Source organism: Gadus chalcogrammus, chromosome 3 (genome assembly GCF_026213295.1).
Source record: "Gadus chalcogrammus isolate NIFS_2021 chromosome 3, NIFS_Gcha_1.0, whole genome shotgun sequence".
NCBI lineage: Eukaryota > Metazoa > Chordata > Actinopteri > Gadiformes > Gadidae > Gadus > Gadus chalcogrammus.
In genome coordinates this window covers 18,700,670-18,725,217 of record NC_079414.1, presented here as the reverse complement: position 1 = coordinate 18,725,217, position 24,548 = coordinate 18,700,670, and the positions used below count along the sequence as shown (strand labels likewise).

General features: G+C 42.2%; 5 protein-coding genes across 5 annotated transcripts; 2 read left to right on the top strand and 3 right to left on the bottom strand.

The window, feature by feature from the left end:
* Positions 1-20: 20 nt before the first annotated feature.
* On the bottom strand, positions 21-5,798 carry plrg1 (pleiotropic regulator 1). The gene is made up of 15 exons (XM_056586507.1): positions 5,607-5,798; positions 5,293-5,399; positions 5,030-5,160; positions 4,863-4,916; positions 4,678-4,771; positions 4,477-4,567; positions 4,267-4,365; positions 4,064-4,156; positions 3,580-3,729; positions 2,803-2,904; positions 2,185-2,287; positions 1,987-2,095; positions 1,578-1,717; positions 1,150-1,343; positions 21-800 (listed from the first exon to the last, which is right to left on the bottom strand). Exons 1-15 carry the CDS (start codon positions 5,613-5,615, stop codon positions 741-743), a joined length of 1,536 nt encoding a protein of 511 aa, XP_056442482.1. The 5' UTR covers positions 5,616-5,798; the 3' UTR covers positions 21-740.
* A 1,036-nt stretch (positions 5,799-6,834) lies between these two features.
* On the bottom strand, positions 6,835-9,168 carry LOC130379610 (fibrinogen gamma chain-like). Its single transcript, XM_056586552.1, has 7 exons — positions 9,045-9,168; positions 8,896-8,946; positions 8,648-8,777; positions 8,307-8,440; positions 7,787-7,971; positions 7,405-7,682; positions 6,835-7,242 (listed from the first exon to the last, which is right to left on the bottom strand). The coding sequence occupies exons 1-7, from the start codon at positions 9,090-9,092 to the stop codon at positions 7,109-7,111; spliced, it is 960 nt and encodes a 319-aa protein (XP_056442527.1). The 5' UTR covers positions 9,093-9,168; the 3' UTR covers positions 6,835-7,108.
* A 1,248-nt stretch (positions 9,169-10,416) lies between these two features.
* On the bottom strand, positions 10,417-13,498 carry fgg (fibrinogen gamma chain). Its single transcript, XM_056586525.1, has 9 exons — positions 13,388-13,498; positions 13,241-13,291; positions 12,979-13,165; positions 12,740-12,824; positions 12,523-12,653; positions 12,013-12,146; positions 11,490-11,674; positions 11,108-11,385; positions 10,417-10,818 (listed from the first exon to the last, which is right to left on the bottom strand). The coding sequence occupies exons 1-9, from the start codon at positions 13,439-13,441 to the stop codon at positions 10,646-10,648; spliced, it is 1,278 nt and encodes a 425-aa protein (XP_056442500.1). The 5' UTR covers positions 13,442-13,498; the 3' UTR covers positions 10,417-10,645.
* Positions 13,499-17,088: 3,590 nt separating this feature from the next.
* On the top strand, positions 17,089-19,003 carry lrata (lecithin retinol acyltransferase a). The gene is made up of 2 exons (XM_056586562.1): positions 17,089-17,732; positions 18,249-19,003. The coding sequence occupies exons 1-2, from the start codon at positions 17,202-17,204 to the stop codon at positions 18,399-18,401; spliced, it is 684 nt and encodes a 227-aa protein (XP_056442537.1). The 5' UTR covers positions 17,089-17,201; the 3' UTR covers positions 18,402-19,003.
* Positions 19,004-19,367: 364 nt separating this feature from the next.
* Positions 19,368-21,608, top strand: si:dkey-30k22.5 (lecithin retinol acyltransferase family protein). The gene is made up of 2 exons (XM_056586564.1): positions 19,368-19,873; positions 20,831-21,608. Exons 1-2 carry the CDS (start codon positions 19,385-19,387, stop codon positions 20,984-20,986), a joined length of 645 nt encoding a protein of 214 aa, XP_056442539.1. The 5' UTR covers positions 19,368-19,384; the 3' UTR covers positions 20,987-21,608.
* The last annotated feature ends 2,940 nt before the right edge of the window (positions 21,609-24,548 follow it).

Below are 24,548 nucleotides of genomic sequence, written 5' to 3'. Positions count from 1 at the left end.
TTCAACATGAACAAATCCAAACAATGAAACATAGTCCAAACTTCCTTGTTGTTTATTATGAATGAACCAATATAAACGTCACATCGCACGCCAGGAAGAGGGGAAGATTAAGTTTCCTCTATGTACAACTGGCGATCTGTTGGGACAATAGAAAACAAGAAAGAAAAAAAACTGGATACATGCAGCGTCAATTGAATTTGAGTGATGTTTCCTTTTGCAGGATATCTCCATGGTGAGGACGATGCCAGTTCTCAACCTAGTGAGGACTGTTTGAATACAACCGGTTCTCCCAAGAGGGAGGAATGCGTGTTTACTAAAACCGGTTCTCACCAAGGTGAGGACCATGAGTACACTACAGCCCATCTTGAGGAGAGGGGGGACCGTGTGTATACTACAGACAGTCCTGTAGAGACCGAGAGGTGGCTTCTGCTGGCAGACCAGATGGATCAAAGCTGCAAAAGGGCCGTCATCATCAAGAACAAACACACCGGGAGATTCCTGGCGGTCCAAGGTGGTCGCTTTGTTGGACTAACGTCGTACACTGAAGACTGCAAATGGTTTCTTGAATGAAGAGAAACGTGAGGGGAATATGTTTTTTTTCATGGTAGCTTTTAGTCTTGGGAAGTTTCTCATTAGGCACAATCAATTTACTGTTGGCATTTGTACAGCCCACACTAGCACACTGATTTTGTCAGAACCATTCTACGACGATATAAAAAAACAAATAAAGATTGGAAATATTAAAATCTTTTCCGCTTGAGGATCTCTGGTTTCCAGTTGACCGGGTGGCTTTCTTCCGTCTGAAAGTAAGAAAATTAGGAAAACAGGATTAATGCAATGTTAAGATAAAAAGACACAAATTAGGAGAAAATAATAATAATAAAATGTGGTAATATTCTGTGTCAATAACCGTGAGTATCCCTGAACCCTTAAATGTATGTCCTGTACGGCATCAAAACAGTAAAATATATTATAATGAAGACTAAATATATATGTATAAGAATATTTGTAATCATTAACACTATATTATTCCCGGGCAAGAAATACAATTTCAGAAAATCGACTTCCAAAAAAAACATAATAATAAAAAAGTACAATCGAAAGCAAAAGCTAAAGCAGGGTGAGTAACACGGCAAACGGCCAGCTTACCGCTGTGTCGTCCTCCCGGTACACCTTGATGGTCTTGTCGGCCTCGGCGGTGATGAGTCGGCTCTCCGAGTGGTCGAACATGCAGGCGAAGATCCCGGACTCGCTGTCCAGGGAGCCCGGCTGCACGGCCGCGTGGATGCGCTGGAAGTTGTAGCCCGTCCTCCAGTCCCACATGTGGATGGTCCCGTTGTCCGCTGCGGCCCAGGAGAAAAAGAAAAAAAAAGGGTTTGGGTTAGGAATTTAAACAGAAAGTTTAGTTTTATGGTCACCATTTGTACGCAATGGCCCCAAACCAACAGTCATCACCACGTTGGCTAACTTTGGCTGACGAAATGCGACCCTTTTTGCGAAATGCATATTGTCATCTCTAACTTTAATAACAGGAGTCCCACCAAAGTACAAACATTGAAGACGGTGGACCATTGTACCTCCAGACACCAGGACACCGTCAGAGTTGACCGCCAGAGTGTTGATGATGGCGTTATGGCCAGACAGGTTCTGGATGAAGTTGCCATCCGGAAACGTCCATTGTTTGATGTTATCAGCAGAGCCAGAAGCAAAGGTGTATCTATAGGGAACGGGGACAAAGACAGACCTCTATCTTAAAAAAATCAACATGAAGACTATCAAAATGACCAACGTTTTTTACATCAGAGTTAAAAATCACACTACTTTTTTGTAACAAATGGGAAATCATGTTATCTATTTCAACCACCATTTACTTTCATTAGGACAAGGATTTATTTCGGTTCATTACACCACGCCAGATGTTGCGTACGTAGTGAGTGTTCTGTCAAGAGCTAATCCCAACAAAGAAATATCGAACTGTGCTCTTACTGTCGAGGATGCAGCACCACTGCCCTGACGGACTTCTTGTGGTTGGTCAGCGTGGCTCTGGTCTTCCCGGCCACCAGATCCCACAGCCTGATGGTGGAATCGTGGCTCCCTGGGAAAATGGAGGAAACATTCGTCGGCATCAGATGGCCTAGGAATCCAATCATAGCCAGACTCAGCCCAGAGGCGTTGGGTCTCTACCTGTGATGATTTGGGGCTCGGCCGCCTGGCATTTGACCGTTGCCACGGTGTTGGTGTGGCCGGAGAGCGTGTGCACGTTGGCCTTCGATCTGATGTCCCACACCTTGAGGACACGTGCAGAGGAGAGACCACAAGACAAATAAACCATTTGATTTGACATCTGATCACCTGAAGACCACCAATGCAGAGATGGATTAAAACCCATTGGCTGCAACTGCGTAGCAATATGTCAAGTTACATGAATGTGTTGAAATGGAATCATTGCTACATCTTCAGCACATCAAACGATAAACATCCACCCCCTGTGTGATCAGCGCACCTCCAGGTGGACACGCCCACTTGTGATGTCAGAAGAGGCAGATTTTCGAAATGGCTTATCACACTCACCTGGTGGTATAATATGTCCCCTTTAATGTATATGTAAAGGCCCAGCATATTACTCACAATGCCAAATTGAATGCAAATCAAGTTATGATACAGGGCCTACATAATAAATATAAACAAAATAATTATATAAGCTTGAGCAACCTTGAAAGCGTTAATGTGGTCGACGGTGACTCTGCCCCATCGTCTACATTCATATGGTCGAGGCTGACTGACAGAGGTGCACATGCTTACCCTGGCTGTGGCATCTCGACTGCACGTGACCAGCACGTCAATGGTGGGGTGGAGGTCCAGGCCGTACACGGCACTCAGATGTCCGTGGTAATGCCGAATGACCTAATGCACGCACACACACACACACACACACACACACACACACACACACACACACACACACACACACACACACACACACACACACACACACACACACACACACACACACACACACACACACACACACACACACAGTTAGGGAGGTGCAATTAATCAAATTTTCGGTGGGATTTCGATTTTTGGGTCAAACGATCTCCAAACTAATTTAAATCAAGTTTAATATATTTTATTTTAATTGTATTTTGAAACAGCTGGATACATATCGGCACATGATTTTCTATTTGAACATTTTGTGCTTGTTTTAAGGGAATTTTACAAAGTTCCCAGTTACATAGGGTCTGTTTGGAGAGAAGTGCTGAATAAATGCGTCATTTTATCAAGCAAAAAATAAATAGTAATTTGAATAATTGTGATTTCAATATTGACCAAAGATATCGTGATTCAGATTTATTCCCTAATCGAGCAGCCCTACATACAGTACCAGGGCAATATAACAGCATGCGTTAGTTTGTCTTATAACTAGGCCTATTTTTCCAAAATCGATTTGTTTACCTTTTTATTTATTTTAATAAATACCACTGGCCAAATATTGAAAATTAATACAATAGAAGTGTCCACAACTTAGTTCAGAGTAGCATTGGACTACAATACAGGGGGTTGTGCCAGACATTGTACCTTGTTGTACTCCAGGTCCCAGCACTTGACCTGCTTGTCCTCGCCGCAGGAGAACAGGTAGGGGCTGCGGGAGCTGACCGCCACCCCGCGCACCGTGCTGATGTGGCCCGTCAGAGAAAGCTTCAGCTTCCCACTGGCCAGGTCCCAGATCTGGGAAGAAACACCAACCATAACACACACGTCAAATCAGACGTATTATAAAAAGTATTATTGATAAATAATTTATTGATAGAATATGTTTTATTGTCAGGCTGGCTTGTAAAAGAGGTGGCTAGCCTCAGTGAGACTAACCAGGCTAAATAATGGTTAATAAATACAAACATAATCTCCAGACCTCTTGAGATTAAAAACTTGTTGACAGAGAGGTGCTTGCTGCAATAGGCGAAAATCTAACCGTTAAGCCATGCTCTCAATTCAGGTCTGCATTTCACTGCAGTTACAACAACATGTTTGATTTACCCTTGTGCTGGGAGTCTCAACGTACCTTGATGGTTCTGTCAGCAGAGCCTGTGACAAACCACTGGTTGCCTGGTTCCACTGCTATTGACCTCACCCAGCCCAGATGACCACTGATGACCTGAGATTTGTGAGAGTAGTTTAAATAAAAAGGGACCTACAAGTGGCTTTTAATACAAGAACTGTGACAAGAGAAGTGTCACAGTACAAAGTACAAAGTAAACACGTTACCCTGAACAGCTTCCATGGCGGGTGCCACGCAGGTTTGGGCATGGTCGGTGCTTTCCTTACAAGAGCAGAGGTCTTGGTGCCGCCTGCTTCCATGTGCACCTACAGACAATGATACGATAATACACTTTCACTTTCACCATACACCTAGCTCATCATGAAACGGTGCTGAGGGTCAAGATGAATGTGATGTGGTGTGTTGAGAAAAATTACCAAAGAGGACATTGGGGGCTGGGACCTTTCCGCTATTCCTGCATGTCTGTGAATGTCCCCGACACTTGCAGCCGTGCGGCCGGCATCTAGTCTGAAGGCACACACACAGGAAAATGATATAAATCAGTCAAAAAAATTGGTGCATTTTGAGGAAATAATAGCTTCATGTTTTACTAACAGTAAGCTAGCCTTAAAGTGTACCTGGCCTGGGAGGGAGGCAGGGTCAAGGCCATTGAATGGACTCCTGCTTCACTCGGCATCCTGTGTAACTTTGTTTCAGCAGTCAGTGCAACTCCTATTAACAAACATCCGCATCATTGAAACACAGTAAGCAAACAACAATGTTATCTATGAAATATAATATTGCACGCGTGTATAATATTTACCAGGTCCTGATGGGTAGGCGTGTGTCCCGGTCACAAGGTATTCTGGGTCGTCTCCTAAAAGACAAACTTGATTAAACCCAAATCACTAGTGTGAGGGATAAGATTGCGAGTGATCCAACGGGGTTTTGAAGAAGGAAATAGAGGATTTATTTATTCTGTCAACACACCTGACTCTGTGCTTGTCTGGTGTCCATGAAGGCCGCCGTGTATCGGTCTGTCCTTCCCTTCCTTGAGTACGGGCATGTGCAACACTGCGCCATAATCCGCTTTTAACTTCGAAGACATCTTCACTTTGTGACTGCGATAACAAGAAACGGATGTGAGCAGCCGGCATTACGAATAAGTTATTCACAAAAAGTAATGAAATCAATATTATGTTAAATTAATAAAAAGTCAGGGACTCATGAAAATTACCAACAGCGGGGCTTACCTGTGATCGTCCAGTGCGATTGGTTTCGCATGATCCGACACAAACATATCATGAGTCCTTTTGAGGGATCTGAAGACCAGCGTGTGGACCGAGTGCTTTTGCACATCCTGAAAGAAACACCTCGTTATGAAAATAATAGTTCCCTATAGATAGACAGACATCGCTGTTGGCATAATTTACTACCACATATCTTAAACATAGCATACAGAATCACCACTTCGGTGGTACTCTTGCTCCGGAAAAAGCATGCTAAGGAACGGTAGCATCAACAAGAGAACAAATTAAAAGTCATGAGAAGTTGGCTGATGTATTACCTCGGTCATTTTGGCGTTCACTAAACGTACAATAAGCACTTTAAAAGAGGCGGGATTTTTATAACGAATAATCTCAGTCTTTTGTAGCGTTAATATTCCACAGAGAATCTCATTCACAGGCGGCGCAAAAACGAACACCCATCGTCCCGGAAGTAAACAACGTATGAGGTGTCTGGTACGCTTCCGGGTCAAATGAGGATCTCACTAGCGTCTTTAAAAACATACGCCCCCTAAGGAGGGAAACACTGCATGGTAATGCAATGTCATTATGGTTCAACAGTTTTATTTTCCTTTTTTAAGGCGATAGTCTCAAATACCTTAAGAAGAGAACAAATAATATTTTTTGGATAACATTGACTGTCCCTGTTAACGTGAAGTTAGGCAAATGATTAGCTGAGAGAGTTCATCAAATAACTTTTGAAGAATTCATCCAACTGAAGTGCACTTTGTATTTGTGCGTTGTTCTTAGATAAACACAAAAAAAACCTTCGGATTTTGACAATCCAAGTGTTACACTTCTGCTTTTATTTTGTTCCGCTCGCTCAGTAGCAGTGTGCATGAGTTCTTCTCCTTGCTTTCAATGGATCCCCCTCCACCCACGCCCAATAGCTCAATCATTATAATAATAAGCTCACTTATTATTTCATGTGCCCCCAATCAACCATTCTACAGGCAGCAAACATACATCCTCTGATACTCCCCTCTACCTCCCTATCTCTTCTTCATGCTGTCCCCTTGGAGCTTGGCAGCTACAATGAAAACCCCATGGATTCCCGTATGTCTGTTACTGTGTAAATGTTCCACACAGGATCAGATTGTGCTGAGCACTATTTGTGGTTTCTATGTTGACACACGGCGTCTATTGACCGTTTCTTTTGCAAGCTGGTTGTTTTGATAGAAATGGATTGGCTGTAAACGTATGCTTTGTTGTTCAGCCTCGCTTGTAAGTCAGTTTGGACAAACGCGTCCACTTTTGACTAAATGCTTTGGATAACGACTAGACAAATCTGCATTTACATTTAGGGCATTTAGCGGACGCTTTTATCCAAAGCGACTTACAATAAGTAAATTTATCAGAGGTAAGAGAAACAGCAATATATCGCTGACGATACAATAAAGATATTTATATAAACAAGTGCCAATAAGCATCTACATAATGAAACCCTTGGTGGTCTAAAGACATCATCACCAATACATCCTTCAGGCACCCAGTGAAGCACACAAGACATAACACATTATATAATTTTTTTGTGTGTTTAATGACATTAAACAGAGAACGAGGGGGCGGGACTGAGAGAGACTGTGTTGTGTTGATTTGTGTTTAGGTATGGCGGTGAGTATGCAGAGTTTTTCAATAATTATGTCATTTTAACTTTCAGGTGCTGGTGAAAAACTACAAACATGTAACGCATTTATTGTAGCTCCCAGATTGGCGTGTTTTTCAAAGTGGGGACGAGGGGATCCTAGAGCCCTCCAAACTGCTTGACCCCAGACTGCTGTTGTCAGTCTGTGCTGATCCTGCTGACGGGGATGATCTTCATGGTGGTCTCCTTCAGTGAGTACCAGCGGTCGTGCCACGTCACCCAGATGATGCCGTTGTCGAAGTCATCGGAATCCTTCTCCGAGTACCTTCCGTCTAAATCAAGGGGAGGAACGCAACAGGGTTAAAAAAAAATTCTAACGTCATTTAATTTATTCTAAATGCCCAATACAGTGATTCATTGACATGTGGAAGGGAGGGAAAACTGTCATGGTCCCTCAATGGGCTCAAGGAAGGGGTTAGCTCCCAGGTCCTTACCCGGGTAGTATTTGCCGTTGAGGTGGCCGGCATGGCATCTGTTCATCCACCATCCGGAGCCATCCTGGAGGGCACAGTTGCCGTCGTACTTGTCGTTGTCATTGTCGGGGGTGCTGAACTGCATGCCGTTGTGAACGGTGTAGGCCTTGTCACTCGCGTCGTCCCCGAAGTCAAAGCCATCGAAGGCGTCTCCTGCATCGCCGGCAAAGTAGTAGCCGTAGGTCAGACGGTACTTATCCTGCTCTGGTCCAACTCGGAACATGGCGTAGTCGGCATACCTGGCGAGAAAGATTTGAGTTGAGGTATTCGAGTTGCGCCAAGCTACCATGATAACCATGGATGGACTTTGAAAGATTTTTAGGTAACTTTGACTATGACATACTTTTTGTTGCCCAGCCAGTCAACCATCTCTATCCTCAAGACATATGGGAGAGTAACACTGGTGGTCAAAAGGTGCATCTTCTCCAAGCCAAGCCAGAACTCTGTGCTGTCGTCTGGGGAAAAGTCTCCAAAGCCCTCCCTGTACGGGACCCAGGTTCGGTTGAAGTCCACCTGTCCATTCTTTCTCTGCGAACATTAGAGCAGTGTTAATTTGGACATTTTCTGTAATCTACTCATCACTTTGTTACAATCAACTAAGTCACTTTATTAATAATTTCAGTAAGCTGCTCAGTATTTCCATTGTGGACGAAAAAAACGGATGTGCTGATGAAGGTTTATTTGTGCTCCAGCTTCAATGACATGAAGAATTAAGCAGGACACTCAAGCAGTTGATAATAACTTGCATAAAAATAAACATACTGGCTCTTCTATTCCATCCAATGTTCCATCAACATCACTATTGCATCATGGTTTGATGTGCACAATTGGTACTGTCCAATAAAGAGAGAGATGAAACCCACCCTCTGAATCACAGTGAAGCCCCGACCAAAGGTGTCGATCTCACAGTAGACCAGGAACTGGTCTGTGGCCTTCGCCGGCTTCACATAGTACAGACCACTGACACTGGCTCCTTTGTTGGCAATATCCTGACAATCTGAATGATGACAAATGCATAATGTCTGTTATGTTAATAAATTCGTTTTTGAGTGGGCGAGTGGAATGCATCTCATTGTTTACACATCGCATTTGAGACCAAATATTGATGAGGTGCTAGCTAAACAAGGCAACGAGGACATGGGCACGATGGGTGACACAGCTTCAGATGTGGTGGGACGGAATTAGCGGCCCCGGGTTATGTTACCTGTTCCATTGATTGGCTGGATCTCCACCGTGTCCTTGCACGGCACACTGCATGTGGCCTCCAGCTGACGGGTGAGCTGCTTGAGTTCCTCAAACACCTTAACCAGTAAACTAACCTGCTGCCTAAAATGCTAAAATGGAATCCATTACAACAACATAAATATGCTTTGTTTTTTTCACAATTTTAAAGCAGTGAATGTTTTCAGAACTTTGTTGTTTTCAGTGATTTAACTTCAGCAGGATACTTACAAAGGTGTCATCTGGTTGACAACTTCTCGACGTGGAGCTGGCCACTACCTGCTACAAAAGATAAAAGTGAATACATTGCATAAGGTTGATGTATCTTGTTATTTGACATAAAAAAGAGAGAATAATTCTGGACAAGCTTAGAAACATACTGCCGATGCGATGGGGAGAAACATTGCTCCGAATATTAACAAATTCATTTTTTCTTTGTATTTCTGCCTCCTTGTCCTTTTTCGGGGAATGGAGTGCAGAACGGACTCTGTTGCTATTTATTTATCTGGAACGGGAGGCAGGGTGCTAAGGTCCTCATGGGTAAACATCCCACACATGACCTGTATTGAAGTAAATCTGTGTCATCGGATTTTGAAAAAAAAAACATTGAATTTTAAGCACTGAATATTTATGCATTGAAATAAAGTATCTTGATTTTTGCCTCGGATTTTAACTCTTTAAATTTTTAACAAATGACTTTCACCTTTATTTTTCAATGTTTAAAATTCAAAATCAAATATTCAACGTTAAAAAATTCAACTTCAATATTTTCAACGTCCCAAAATTCAACATGCCAGTCACCCGCAAATTCAATGTATGAAATTCAGTGTTAACATCCGGGGACCTGAGGAAGAGCAATCGATCCTAGATGCTAGATCGCGGTCAAGCAAGGAGTGCGGGATCAAGATCGTCCCTCGCTGGTTCTTTCTTTCTTGATACAAACGTTAATTCTAAACAGCATTCATACAGTAGCCTATAATAGGAAATGCTCAAAGGTAAATCAAGGTCATTAAACACTGACTGTAGCTTTTTATGGGGAGAGAAGCCACCGAAAAGTGTGACCCTAGAGGGCGCTGTTGCCCATTTTCTGCAACATGCACGAGTTTGAAGCGTAGACAGGCATGAAGTCGTTCACGCGCCGAAACATCCCCAAGCTTAAAAAATTAATGTTTCTATCGTCATCGATCGGCTTGAGGGTATTCTTATTGTGACATCGGATGCACGTTAAGTGGCTGGAGCAAAACCGTTGATATGCCTCTGTGGTGGCATAACAAGAGCGCAACAAGCGCGCAGAGCAAACACTATTCCGCACCGAGTGACATGATAGGCTACAGATATGAGGTACGAAATGAATCTCGACGAAAACTGGTGGGGACGTGTCCCCAGTGGAATCAACGCCTGCGGAAAGGGTGGATGAGTGTGTGTGATAAAATGTGTTGAAAATAGTTTGGCTGTAAGCTTAAATGCTTTTTTGTTCAGCCTTGCTTGTAAGTCAGTTAGGACAAAAGTGTCCACTTTTGACTAATTGTAAATGCTTTGGATAAAGAAATATATACATTTAGATTCAAGACATTTAGCAGACGCCTTTATCCAAAGCGACTTACAATAAGTAATATATCGCTGTCGATACAATAAAGATATTTATATAATCAAGTGCCAATACGCATTTACATAATGAAACCCTTGGTGGCCTCAAGACATAATCACCAATACATCCTTCAGGCACCCAGTGAAGCACACAAGACATAGCACATTATGTAATTTTTTTGTGTGTTTAATGACATTAAACAGAGAACGAGGGGGCGGGACTGAGAGAGACTGTGTTGTGTTGATTTGTGTTTAGGTATGGCGGTGAGTATGCAGAGTTTTTCAATAATTATGTCATTTTAACTTTCAGGTGCTGGTGAAAAACTACAAACATGTAACGCATTTATTGTAGCTCCCAGATTGGCGTGTTTTTCAAAGTGGGGACGAGGGGATCCTAGAGCCCTCCAAACTGCTTGACCCCAGACTGCTGTGTTCCGTCTGTGCTGATCCTGCTGACGGGGATGATCTTCATGGTGGTCTCCTTCAGTGAGTACCAGCGGTCGTGCCACGTCACCCAGATGATGCCGTTGTCGAAGGAACCGGCATCCTTCTCCGAGTACGTTCCGTCTAAATCAAGGGGAGGAAGGCAACAGGGTTAAAAAAACAAAACAGGAAACACACGATCACACACACACACACACGCATGCTTATAATATGTGAAGTACTAGCAATTGTGCGCATTTGGAAAGCTGGGGGGGAGGGGGTAACTGATGTAATTGATGAGGTGGTGAATTCTAACGTCATATTAATTTATTCTAAATGCCCAATACAGTGATTCATTGACATGTGGAAGGGAGGGAAAACTGTCATGGTCCCTCAATGGGCTCAAGGAAGGGGTTAGCTCCCAGGTCCTTACCCGGGTAGTATTTGCCGTTGAGGTGGCCGGCATGGCATCTGTTCATCCACCATCCGGAGCCATCCTGGCGGGCACAGTTGCCGTCGTACTTGTCGTTGTCGTTGTCGGGGGTGCTGAACTGCATGCCGTTGTGAACGGTGTAGGCCTTGTCACTCGCGTCGTCCCCGAAGTCAAAGCCATCGAAGGCGTCTCCTGCATCGCCGGCAAAGTAGTAGCCGTAGGTCAGACGGTACTTATCCTGCTCTGGTCCAACTCGGAACATGGCGTAGTCGGCATACCTGGCGAGAAAGATTCGAGTTGAGGTATTCGAGTTGCGCCAAGCTACCATGATAACCATGGATGGACTTTGAAAGATTTTTAGGTAACTTTGACTATGACATACTTTTTGTTGCCCAGCCAGTCAACCATCTCTATCCTCAAGACATATGGGAGAGTAACACTGGTGGTCAAAAGGTGCATCTTCTCCAAGCCAAGCCAGAACTCTGTGCTGTCATCTGGGGAAAGGTATCCAAAGCCCTCCTTGTACGGGATCCAGTTTCGGTTGAAGTCCACCAGTCCACTCTTTCTCTGAGAACATTAGAGCATAGTGTTAGTTGGATATTTATATGAGTTATGAGTATATCTACTCATAACTTTATTACAATCAACTATGTCATTTTTATTCATAATTTCAGTATAATGCTCAGTATTTCCTTTGTGGAGTAAAGACAAATTGATGTGCTGATGAATGTTTCTTTGGGCTCCAGTTTCATTGACCTGAAGAGTTAAGCAGGACACTCAAGCAGTTGACAATAACTTGCATAAAAATAAACATGTTGGCTCTTCTGTTCCATCAACATTACTATCACATTATGGTTTGATGTGAACAATTGGTACTGTCCAATAAAGAAGGAGATGAAACCCACCCTCTGAATCACAGTGAAGCCACGACCAAAGGTGTCAATCTCACAGTAGACCAGGAACTGGTCTGTGGCCTTCGCCGGCTTCACATAGTACAGACCACTGACACTGGCTCCTTTGTTGGCAATATCCTGGCAGTCTGAGTGATGACAAATGCATGATGACTGTTATTTTAAAAAATTCATGTTTGATTATTATCATCCGTTAAACGACAGAACATCTTAGAATCTGGGCTGTTAGGTTATTGTCAGAGTTAAATTTTAAGAGGGATTCCTAGTACAGACATTTAACCCTGAGTAAACCGCTGGCCATGTTACTTAGATACACAGGATTTCATGGAAACAAAGTACAAGGTTTTCTAGTGGGCGAGTGGAATGCATCTCACTGTTTACTCATCGTATTTGAGGCCAAATATTGATGAGGTGCTAGCTAAACAAGGCAACGAGGACATGAGCACGATTGTGACACAGCTTCAGATGTGGTGGGAAGGACCTGGGGGCCCCGGGTTATGTTACCTGTTCCAGTGATTGGCTGGATCTCCACCGTGTCCTTGCACGGCACACTGCATGTGGCCTCCAGCTGACGGGTGAGCTGCTTGAGTTCTTGCATTTGCCGGTCATTTGCTAAAACAAAATTCTGGAGTTCACTGCCAAACAGGACAAAAGAGTAGAGGTCAGCGACGGGATAGTTTGTGATTTCATTTCAATTGCAAAGCTTGATTTGTCGGCTCACAATATCTGCTGCTCCTGAGAGAGGATGACCTTCTCAAAACGAGTGACGTCGTCCAGCATGCTGGTGGATCTTTTGTAGTACAGATCTGTGGAAAAAACAAAAAAACTAACGTCCTTCAGTAGAAGAATCTGGATGTTCTCACAAATGTGCATTTTAAGCTTATAAAAAACAAATGTCTCAATATCTTTAGAATCCATTCCCTAGATATAACCAGGCCTTTGACCTCATCGCATTTTTACCTGGTTGTGAGGACTTATGCGCCGACGTGGCCCTGTCTCTCATGAAGACCACTTTCTCCTCGGCTCCCCGTGTCAGATTACCTATGCTTTCCAGTTTAGCCAGCATATCATCTAAATCGTCATATACATCAGGGGTGTACCTAAACAGGTAGTCCGCCACTCCACAGGTAGTCGGGCAATACCTTCCCTAAAAGAACATTTAAAATTTTAAAGCAGTGGTTGGTGAATGTTTTCAGTGATTTAAGTCCAGCAGGATACTTACAAAGTCTACATCTGGTTGACATCCTCTCAGCGCGGAGCTGTCCCCTCTCTGCTACAAAAGTGAATACATTGTATAAGGTTGATATTACTCTAGGTTGGTATTTGACATAAAAAAATAAAATAATTCTGCTCAAGCTTAGAAACTTACTGCTGATGTGATGGGGAGAAACACAGCCAGTGCTCCGAATATTAACAAATTCATTTTTGCTTTGTCCCTCGCCTCCTTGTCCTTTTTCGGGGAATGAAGCGCAGAACGGACTCTGCTGCTATATATTTATCTGGAAGAGGACTCAGAGTGCTAAGGTCTTCATAGGTAAACATCCCACGCATGACCTGACTCAGCTTTCCTGGCATGATGATTACTCACCTTACTGTCTGTTTCCAGATTTCCTAGTTAGGACCATAATCGAATGTTGAAAATAGGCCAAATGTTGTTGTGAATTGTGTAAATGTGACTGAAGTGACTAATTTGTACTATTTCTATGTATCATTCTGTACCATGCAATCTTTCGCCAGATAGACATGTTGACCTTTGCACAATAAATCTTAACTAAATGGCCATTCAGATTTAGACATTTAATTTCAATGCAGTTGATCAATTATAATCCTTCTATAATTTTTTCATTGAAGTTTCATTCCATAACAAATTAAAGTACAGAAAACAGCCGTATGTATGAATATTGAGAATAAAGCACTTTATTTCCTTCATCACAGGTTTCAAACACATCGGATAATACTTTTTTACAGTTTGGATTCCATTATGTCGTTTAGATTCCATGCCATGCTTTTAAGTGCCACTAGTGGCTGTAACACTACAACCTTTGTACAAGTTACCCCTAAAAACAACATATATTGAATTCTACTGTCCTTTATTTTTTTGCATATCATTGGCAACTAAGGGAAGGGTGCTATAGTGTGTATAATAAAACATGTTGAAAATAAATTGAAATTAGATTATTATATAGATTAAGAATTTTCATAACCAACCGAGATTGCTGCTGCTGATGTGTCAATCTTTTCTTTGATCAGATTGGTTGTAAATCCATCCAATTGCGTTCAGAAGCATTTTGCAATTATGGCTCGCAATGTCAGGCTATCACAATCCAGCATTTTAATTCAAATGTAATTTGAATTTAATTGCAGTATTGGGTCCAACCCTACAATTATTGAACATAAATGTATCACTGGATTGACACTCCAATCGATATGGTGTGAATGAATGTATGCTGTTCTACAGGTTCTACTCAAGTAAATGGAACAGTGAAGAAACACGAGATGACGTACAACCGTACAAACCTCAACCCCTGCGCTGCCGACATTGAACCATAAATCTAACATTGACTACTGTGGGCCCTCACAGTTTTAAGAGAGGATACAGCAGCAATACCAAAGTTCTTGCTGACCCAGGAATGAACTGGTCGGCCCGTGAACCTAAAAAGGTTTGAACTTTTTTTGAACCGTTGTCTTTATGGATGAGCACCAGATGGGAAGTGTCCGTTTCTCTCTTCCAAAGCGAGGCAGAGAAGGAGCCACTCCTCCCCTAGACTAGGTCTTGGCAGTTACAAATAGGCAGTGTTACAGAGGAATGTGTTTTTCAACAGAAACCTTGTATTGTTTTCAAAGTACTCAACTTCAGACAGGTTAACAGATACATTCAAAATCGTTTTTTTCATGTCCTGTTAGTATGTTAGTTTCATCTCAATGTACTGTATGTACTTTTTTGTTGTCTGGAATGAGCCTTACATCTATAATCAAAACAAGCACTGAAACAATGATGATCATTCACACTAATAGCTTTAAACAATTGTGCGATGCGCACACACACACACACACACACACACACACACACACACACACACACACACACACACACACACACACACACACACACACACACACACACACACACACACACACACACACACACACACACACACACACACACACACACAAATCTGGTTAGGAGTTGGTTCAGGAACGTTGGAATCTTGCCAGAATTCCCTCCCTGAACTTTCAACCTTCCCGATATCCAAGCCAGAAGTAAATATTTCACTAAGGGCTTTTAAGGACCACTTAAAAAAAACTAAATCTACAAATACGTTGATGAACATAAAGGAGGACAATTTATCTTTCCAAAGCATGAAAAGTTTCTGTTCAGTTTTTGCCTCATACCATAGCATTGGCCTTTCTGACTGTCATAGCATTGATACAGCAACATGCTAGCAGATCAGAATGAGTTACTATAAATACTACAACATATGTTTCTATCATTCATCTCACGGTTGTGCTATTTCCTCCAGCCGCTGCAAGCCATAAAATAAAAACCTGTATCATAAAATGGATTGGATGGGACTGTGTTATCCGAAATCCAAAATCCAAAACAATTCTGTTAAGAATATTTTCACATTCATAATGTTTATCTCTTGTGGAGGGCCTCTTTCACAGTTCCCCAGTGGTCACTGGTGTATGAGGGGTCATGTCACGGCGGAGTAAATCTACACGAGACTGAGGGCAAAGGTTTGCTGTAAAACCACTGCAGGGTTCAACTTGTGGTCAAGGCAGTAAGTCTCCTCAGCTGAACACGGGCAGATTGTTCGCCCCCTATCCCGACAACGTTAACAAACAATGGTTTGAAGAGACACGTTTTTAAAACGTTGATATTAAAGCTATACTGTCCTTTAACCATTTGTTTTAGCAACTCACAGTTTGTGAGTAAGAAAGAAAAGTTGCTTAAGAAACTGCTGGATAACCGGGTTGAATTCCCTCATGAATATTCTGTTCAATAAAATGTCTGGATTGACAAGAGAAATAAGTGGCTTTTGATACTTACCGATCTGTCATGATTTCATCACTAGCTTTCCTGACCTAAATATTTGCCCAACCATATCTCACTGTGCAGACTACACTCTGATGTCTAACATAAAGACATGAGACCTAGGGCCTACATTGAAGGCTGTTTGCATGCGTGGGCCCAAATGTGTGTTTTGACAAAATGCTTTTGTGTACGGCCTCTGCTGGTTGTGTTTTTTCTATTTCTTATTTTCTCTTTAAACTATAGGCTAACGTGTAAAAATATAAAATATTTTGCTGAAACTTTCTTGATTTTTCAATACACCAATTTCTGAATAGGTAATGGGTATACAGTAAGTGATTAGAATTTAGCATTTTTACTCGGGGGTTACACGGATTCTTAACTTTAAACACATTGATATAGGCCATTGAATAAGAGCATGTTCCACCGCTGATATTCAAGCTATCCAATAAATCTGATAGCTGATATTCAAGCTATCCAATATTTAATCTAAACGTTGCCAGTTCTTAAATTGTTACAATAATAATAATAATATAATAATAATCACAACTTAATCACAAATTAATGGATAAATTGTTATTAAAAGAAAACTGAAAAAGCAGCCTTCTTCATCATATCCATCGGGTTTGGGCTGAAATTAATAAAACATAACCTTCAATGGCTATTTTTCCTTTTTTCCATTCATAATCCTTGTGGCGAATGGTAGTCATGAGTAGAAGAACAAACGGATCAATAATTTCCCTTCAAATTCCCTTCAATGCAACCTGTAGTAAAAGTAAACTATATGTTCCCAATGTTCAACCAGAACCATAAAATAACTAACATGTTGCCATTGGTAAATCTTCCCACTTGATGTTTATCTGGCACGTGTATTAAATGTGGGTCAAAATGCACGGTTGTTTGTTTTAATCTGATTAATTGGCATTTCAGAATACCAAAATTCCGTGCTAAGCTTAAAGAAAGAAAACGTTCCTGGTGCAGAAGAAAAAAAAAAGTACGTGTAGGGAAGGCCCAGGAGCGGCTTGGGGAATGGCCTATCAGTGGTTTAGGGTTTCCTTCAAGTTCACGTCTCCTCCTCGCCCTGCTGCAGGATGAAAAAAAAACACTAGCGACCAGATCATTCAGAATACGACTCTGCAAACCCTTTACCATGCTTAATTTATTTACATTTCTGGTGGTGAAGCTAACCATTCTGTCCAATTTGAACTTTTTCGAATCAAAATGGTCGGATATCGAGCAACAAGGGCGCGCAAAACCAAGCCACTCGCAGCGCTTTAAACGAGGAGACCTTCTCGAGGTTCCCAGAACTTTGTTTACGCACTTTGGAATCTATTTAGGCGACGACAGGGTCGCCCATCTCATCCCTGACATCCTCCCCGTCCTGACAGATGACGCAAGGCTGATCGACACCGTCATAACAAACCAGAGGCTTATTATGGGTTGCATGTTTAGATGCGCAACGGTACGCGTGGACTCGTTACAGGACTTTGCATATGGCTCTGAGATATTGGTTAACGCAATGGATTCAAGGATGAGCGCCCGAGCACTTCTCAATGAAGAAGTGGCCAAGAGGGCTGAGCAACTCATCGGTGCCATCCCATACAGTTTGCTGTGGAATAACTGTGAACACGTTGCAACATACTGCAGATATGGATCTGCAGTAAGCCTGCAGACAGACAAGGTATAGCAATGATTAGCATTCTTTCTGACTTTTAAATAGGCAGGCTACTTTTTTCATTCGAATTATTCAGCGCATAATCAAAGATGTTCATCTGATCTGGATCGCTGTAAATGCTAGCGGTGCAGACGTACGAGGTTATTGCAAACATTTGCATTATCGTGTTGCACAAGTTTCATGGTTGAGATTTAATATAGATGGTTATTGGTTCTTATTTAACTTTAAGCTGTCGTTGTCCGTGGGTGGGTTCGTGAATCTCATTAGATGGGTCATTGGAACATTTGTGTGTGTGTGTGTGTGTGTGTGTGTGTGTGTGTGTGTGTGTGTGTGTGTGTGTGTGTGTGTGTGTGTGTGTGTGTGTGTGTGTGTGTGTGTGTGTGTGTGTGTGTGTGTGTGTGTGTGTGTGTCGGTGTGTGTGTGTGTGTCAAGGGAACGTGCGAGTCGGGATTGTGAATGAGTTGTTGTTTCTTTGACTGCGTAAAGATGCATAAATAAACTTTTCCTTTCTTTTTTTTGCAGTTCTGCGAGTGGTTAAAATCTGTCATCAGAGACCGGAGGAGCATCATCGTCGCAGTTCTTATTGGAATAACCTCCATTGTCTGCTACGGCTTGTTACCTTCAACTACATTACCAACCGTTATAATCCCCTTTACTCTATGGATGGCTAGCTAAATAATCCTAGTCAACAATAAGAGTGAACATTATGCAAAGACAATTCAATCGAAAAGTACAAAATTGTACTTCCTATTCATCTCCTGACACCTTGTGAAATGTATATTTTTCTGATTGTCCAATAACATTTCCTTGTCCTTCAGCAATTTTAGAAAATAGCCCAAATTCACCTAATGGATAAAGTTGACTATCATCGAATGTGGATTCATTCTACTCTTAATTGAAGGAAGTTTTACATACTTTTTTTTTCCCATTTTTGTAAGATGCTTGAAATGATTATATTGGCCTACCATTATCTGCTGCAGTCTGGGAAAATTGGACCTTGATGAATGATTGTATAGTAAACACATACTGTTGGGTATTTGAAAATGATAATTGTTTGCCTACAAGCCAATGCTGTACAGTTGTTAATAATAAATCATATATTTTTATTTGTGTGCTTTGTGTCCAACACTGCTTCAACCACAGGTTTTTTTCCATAGGCTACCCATAAAAAAAACAATACAATAAATATCAAATACTGATATATTTCTATTATATTATATGTGGCCAGTCAAAATCCGCCCAATATGGGTAGGTCTTTTTTAATTTGCTAGACTATGCTCCTTGAACAAATGTTTAAGGAAAAATGTAAACATATTTAAGTGGTTGAGTTGTACTTTGCGCCTATTGTTTTTCATTTAGGATACATAAAACCACATTAACTTTTAGCAAGGGATTTATATGATGAAATTGCCAATGCTAAACTGGAACCATGCAGCGACCCTAATACACTGGCAACACAGGGCTCAGAGTTTTGACATCGAACAAACACCCTCAGGATTGGAGAAAGCTCCTTTATTTCTGTAAAAAGAAAATCACACTGAAAAGGTTGACCAATATCTAATCCTTGGAATCACACTAGCTCCTCCCAATCACCCCATCAATATATTGTCCAGGTGTGGTCACCAAACAGGAGCAGAACCACCACGAGCACCACCACCATGTTCCCCTTGCAGCTGTTCAACATCTTTTTCACCGCTTCTACAGTCCAGGAATGCGTCTCTAAGGACGAACTGTCCCAGTACACGCGGGGGGACCTGCTCGAGGTCCCCAGGACGCTATTCACCCACTTTGGGATTTACTTGGGGGACAACCGGGTCGCCCACCTCATCCCGGACATCCTCCCCGTGTTTTCCCAGAACAAAGCGGCCATCAGCGAGATGGTGACCAACCTACGGCTGATCCTAGGGGTCGTGGCCAAGGCGGCCAGCGTCAGGGTGGACTCCGTGGCGGACTTCGCCTACGGCTCGGAGGTCCTGGTCAACCACATGGACGCCGTGTGTAACCAGCCGGCACTGGGGGCGGAGGAGGTGGCCCGCAGGGCGGAGGAGCTCCTGGGCTCCATCAGCTACAGCCTGCTGTGGTACAACTGTGAGCACTACGTCATGTACTGCCGGTACGGCCTGGTCATCAGCTACCAGACCTACCAGGTACCAGCGAACCGCTGCTGTTGTATGCCTTTAGCAGAGCGAGTGTTGACGGCGAGAGAACTGCTTCTTCTGGACCCCTAAACTCGTAAACCTTGTATTGAATGTACCTGTATGTATGTGCCGATCTTTGACCTGGAGGAGGTTTGAATGCGGACGGTAGGGTCAGGGTTAAAGACTTCCATCCACACAGGAACTCATTGTGTGGTACTAATGCTCTCAGCTATTTCTAAGGATTAGCGTTGACCAATAATGTCTTGAACAACGTGCACAAGTGCACAGCTGATTTACTCTGCATTTTGGTGAAAGGGAATTGTTGCTCTTTCTATGAAAATTGTGTAAAACATGTATACACGATCATTTTACATGATAATCAACCAAAACAATGATACTAGTATATGATATAAAGCTTCAATTTCAATTAAATTCAATTTTATTTGTACAGTCCTTAATAACAATTACAGACTCAAAGGGCTTAACAGGCCAAATATTTATGACACCCCCCTGACCCAAGCTCCCAAAAGGGCAAGAGAAAACTCCCTTCATTGGCAAGGAATAAATCTTGAGGAGGAACAGAGTTGGGGATCCATCCTTCAAGGGATGGCCAGGAATGCAGTGGGTGCCATAATTTACATAGTCTACATAAATGCATACAGGCTAAAAATATTAAATAGATGATTGGGTGCTGGTCGGTTAACCATAAGGAGAGTCCAGGCATCCAGTCGCAGTCACCGCAACAAGCTTCTGATATTACAGATTTTGGTAAAGGCAAGGTGCCAAATGTGTACTTTGTCATGTAGGCAAACAGCCCCATCTAGTGTCGTTTGTTTAAAATATGGATGATAAAGGCCCACCATTTTTATTCCAAAACTATGGGGATATCATAGCTGCAATTAAATCCAACATATTTGCAATGCGATTTTCCTTGACTAACTCCAACTCCTTGTAACTTTCCCGTAGTTTTGCACAGCGGTCAGGAAGACGGTGTGTAGCCGGACCAGTGCCTACCTCACGGCTCTCCTTGGCGTAGGGGCGATGCTGTATCTGGGCTCCGCTGCGTCGTTAACCAGCGTCATCTTCCTGCTCGTTTCCTTCATCCTCTGGATGACCTCATAGTGGCCACTGCAGGGAATGAACATGAATCTCAGTCTCAACAACGGCACCGGTAATGAGATAGTGAGGTCACAGGTCTCTTTAAACTCACTTCACTAAACCTTTGTCCAACTCCGGGTCATGGCACTAGTGAAATACATGCATCGGTTTGAGCTGGTAATACGATTGGAAGAGGAACGCTCTGACCACAAACTCAAATGACCTGTTTGGCTTGGTGATGATAATGTTCACCTGCCACTCATCCCCACTGTTACATGATCAAAAAGTGAGTACTGAAACAAAAGGGTAGAAATGAATAGCTCATGAATTCAACTCTACGACTTTAAAAGTAAATGATTCAATAGAGCTGTAGAAACAAATGTTCCGTACAGAAGTAGAGCCATACATTGTAATGGTCTATGCAAAAACAATATTCTTGTTAATTCAGCCTTGAATCACAGTTGATAACACATTAGTTTGATTTCAAACAAATTCGATTTTTTTTTAAGTTGTCTAGAACAAGTGCACTGACCTTAGACTTTTGATATGTCCCGTTGTTTATGTGATGTTAGCGACCAATATTGATTGCTCATTAAAAATATTTTTTTTCTACCTGTGACGCTACTTTTTCCTGTTGCAAAATAAAGCCAACCACAATCTCACTAAATTATGTGTTCTTCCCTGGAAGTAAAACTTAAGTACAAAGGGCACCTAATCATATTTTTGTGAGTCTCCACTTGAATACCATATGATGAAATCAGCACAGTGTTCACAGCCCTTAGCAAATTCGTTTTCTAGGGGAAGAAGCCATTCAGAACCATAATTAGAATAGCATTCAACAATGCAGATGTGGCTATGAGCTTGTTGTCAACCACAGATAATGCGTGTTTGGCACTAGATGACCGTGAACATTACACGACCTGCCCCCCCCCCACCCACCCACCCACACTTTTCAGTTTAGTACGTTGACACTGATCAGCTGATTCAAACCAAACAAGTAAACTGTTCCCGGTTTTGTTTGCACTCGAGTTTGATTAAATAGTAACTCAACTAAAATGTACTATTTTGATGCTCTGTGACTGAGAGGACATTTCATTCTGATAAAGATACAGAGATAGTGCTAAGGGATTTAAAAAAAACGATTATTGGATAAGTGAGGATGCAGCAAATGATTGAATGTTGTCTAAATTAAGGGGAATTGATTACTTTGCCAATAACACATCTCCACATGTGGTACACATGGTACACACATACATACATACATACATACATACATACATACATACATACATACATACATACATACATACATACATACATACATACATACATACATACATACATACATACATACATACTATCACATGTCAAATCCAATCTGAGTTGATACTGATCTTCCCTTCACATTCAAATGATTAGATGGACACACAGTGTATTGATGCATTAGGCTGATTCACAATAATAAGACATGCATTACTGACCCTTACTGATATACCAATGGAAATGTGTATTGATGATTTTACCTAGAAACACAGGCATGGTGTATGAAAGAAATAATAACACAACATACTTCTAGAAATAAGTACTTTGTATTACTGTTGTGTATTGGCTCACAGACTAGCTTCCCGGTGTTCATGCTAGTCTTCTGTTTATCCCTGTGTGAACGACGATGAAATCGTGAGCTGTTCCAACTTTCCGACATTCCAACTTCCCAGAACCGACTGAAGGGAAGATTATCCCCATATTCCCTCCAAGTCAAATCTGCTTCATGTTGCAACATCATCAACAGTACCACACACACACACACACACACACACACACACACACACACACACACACACACACACACACACACACACACACACACACACACACACACACACACACACACACACACACAATTATATTTCCATTGAACAGAAAGTGAACAACCAAATCACCAACCAATGTGCTGATGTCCCTGATGGACTGCGAGGAGTTTAGAATAATAAACAGGACAGCTGCAGTCTGGCACATCTTCTCAATGCCAGGTGGTGAGCAGGGCAGGGCATCCATGGGGTGTAATTAAGATGTATGTAGAGGTGTGGATGTAGCAGACCGCCCCAGGCCATTAGCAGTGGCTCAGGGAAAGTATGTGTGTGTGTGTGTGTGTGTGTGTGTGTGTGTGTGTGTGTGTGTGTGTGTGTGTGTGTGTGTGTGTGTGTGTGTGTGTGTGTGTGTGTGTGTGTGTGTGTGGAAATACAAAAGTTAAACGGATTACAGGCCTCTACTGAAAAGCCAGTGCAGGCATTAAACAATGGAAAGTGCTTCATCATTATTTTCCTGCACATACTGTTTGTTTTTGTGTGTGGGTTTTCTTTTCCAGAGACACAACAAAAAATGACTTGAGAATTTGACGTGAGTGAAGTGGACAGGAATGACCATTAGGTGAACCTGGTGTCCTGGTCCTCCGAATCCCACTCTGCGTCCCACTCTGCCATTCAGTGAGATGTCCGTAGAGTTAGGAGCATGTGAATTGCTTGCAGTGTGTAGGTCAAAGTGTTGTGGTGATGAATTTTCTCAAACAAAGATAAACTTGATATGGCCAAAAAATATAGCCAGGCATAGGCAGGAAAGTATTTGAGGTTTAAGTCCCACAGGAAATGGGCATGAGAAACATTCTCTTTGCACTGATATTCTCAAATGTTTTGATCAAAGGAGATCAAGCATAAATACCTATTTTATTTCCCCATTAGGCATATTCTTTCAAATGATGTACTGAACTGAAGTTTGAGCCAAGATTTAAATTAGCCATCTCTTCTGATCTGTGAACTGAGACACGCAGACAGAGTTCTGAGGGAAGACATTGCCTACGTTTTAGGTTGTGGGATAATTCTGAATACTGAGTGCTGAGCAAAATCTCAATACGTTGCGAGGGTCTGTGTAGGAGGTCTTGTTGCGGGGGTCTATGATCTGTAACGATGATCATCGTTATCACAGCCAATCCACTACCAGTGCACATGTCCTCGAAGATATATAATCCCCACCATCGTTTTCTTTCTTCCATGGTTCTACAGCCCCGCTGTAAAGTATCTTAGAGTTATTATTGTGTTTGAGGTGACCCTGAGGCAGATAACATTTTCGTTCGACATTGAATTGTGCATAGATGGGGGATGGTGGCCCTGCCACTTACCTAGCTGGAGCTTCTAGGTTCAAGGCAAGGATGGAATTAAATACAGGTTGTTTGACAGCACAAACTAATAACCCTACCCCACCCGTTGACCCTTGAGAGGGGACACACATGTGCCGTGTTCCAATATCCATACTTCCATCAGTACACTTAAACGAAGTAAAATATCCGCACTCACTAAGTGCGCTAATTTTCAGATGTCAGTGTTGTTCCAAATAGAATACTCCGTGGCGCACTAACCGGAAATTACGATCACGACTGCCGCTGCGGCTCCTCCCCACAATAAACATCCTGCTTTGAACGGTGAACTCTTTACGCCTAGCAGCTATAAAAAGCTATAAAACTATAAAAACTACAAAATGACTATTAATGTAGGCCATGTGGAAAATGCGCCGACGTTGGCTCAGCCTGGCCTAG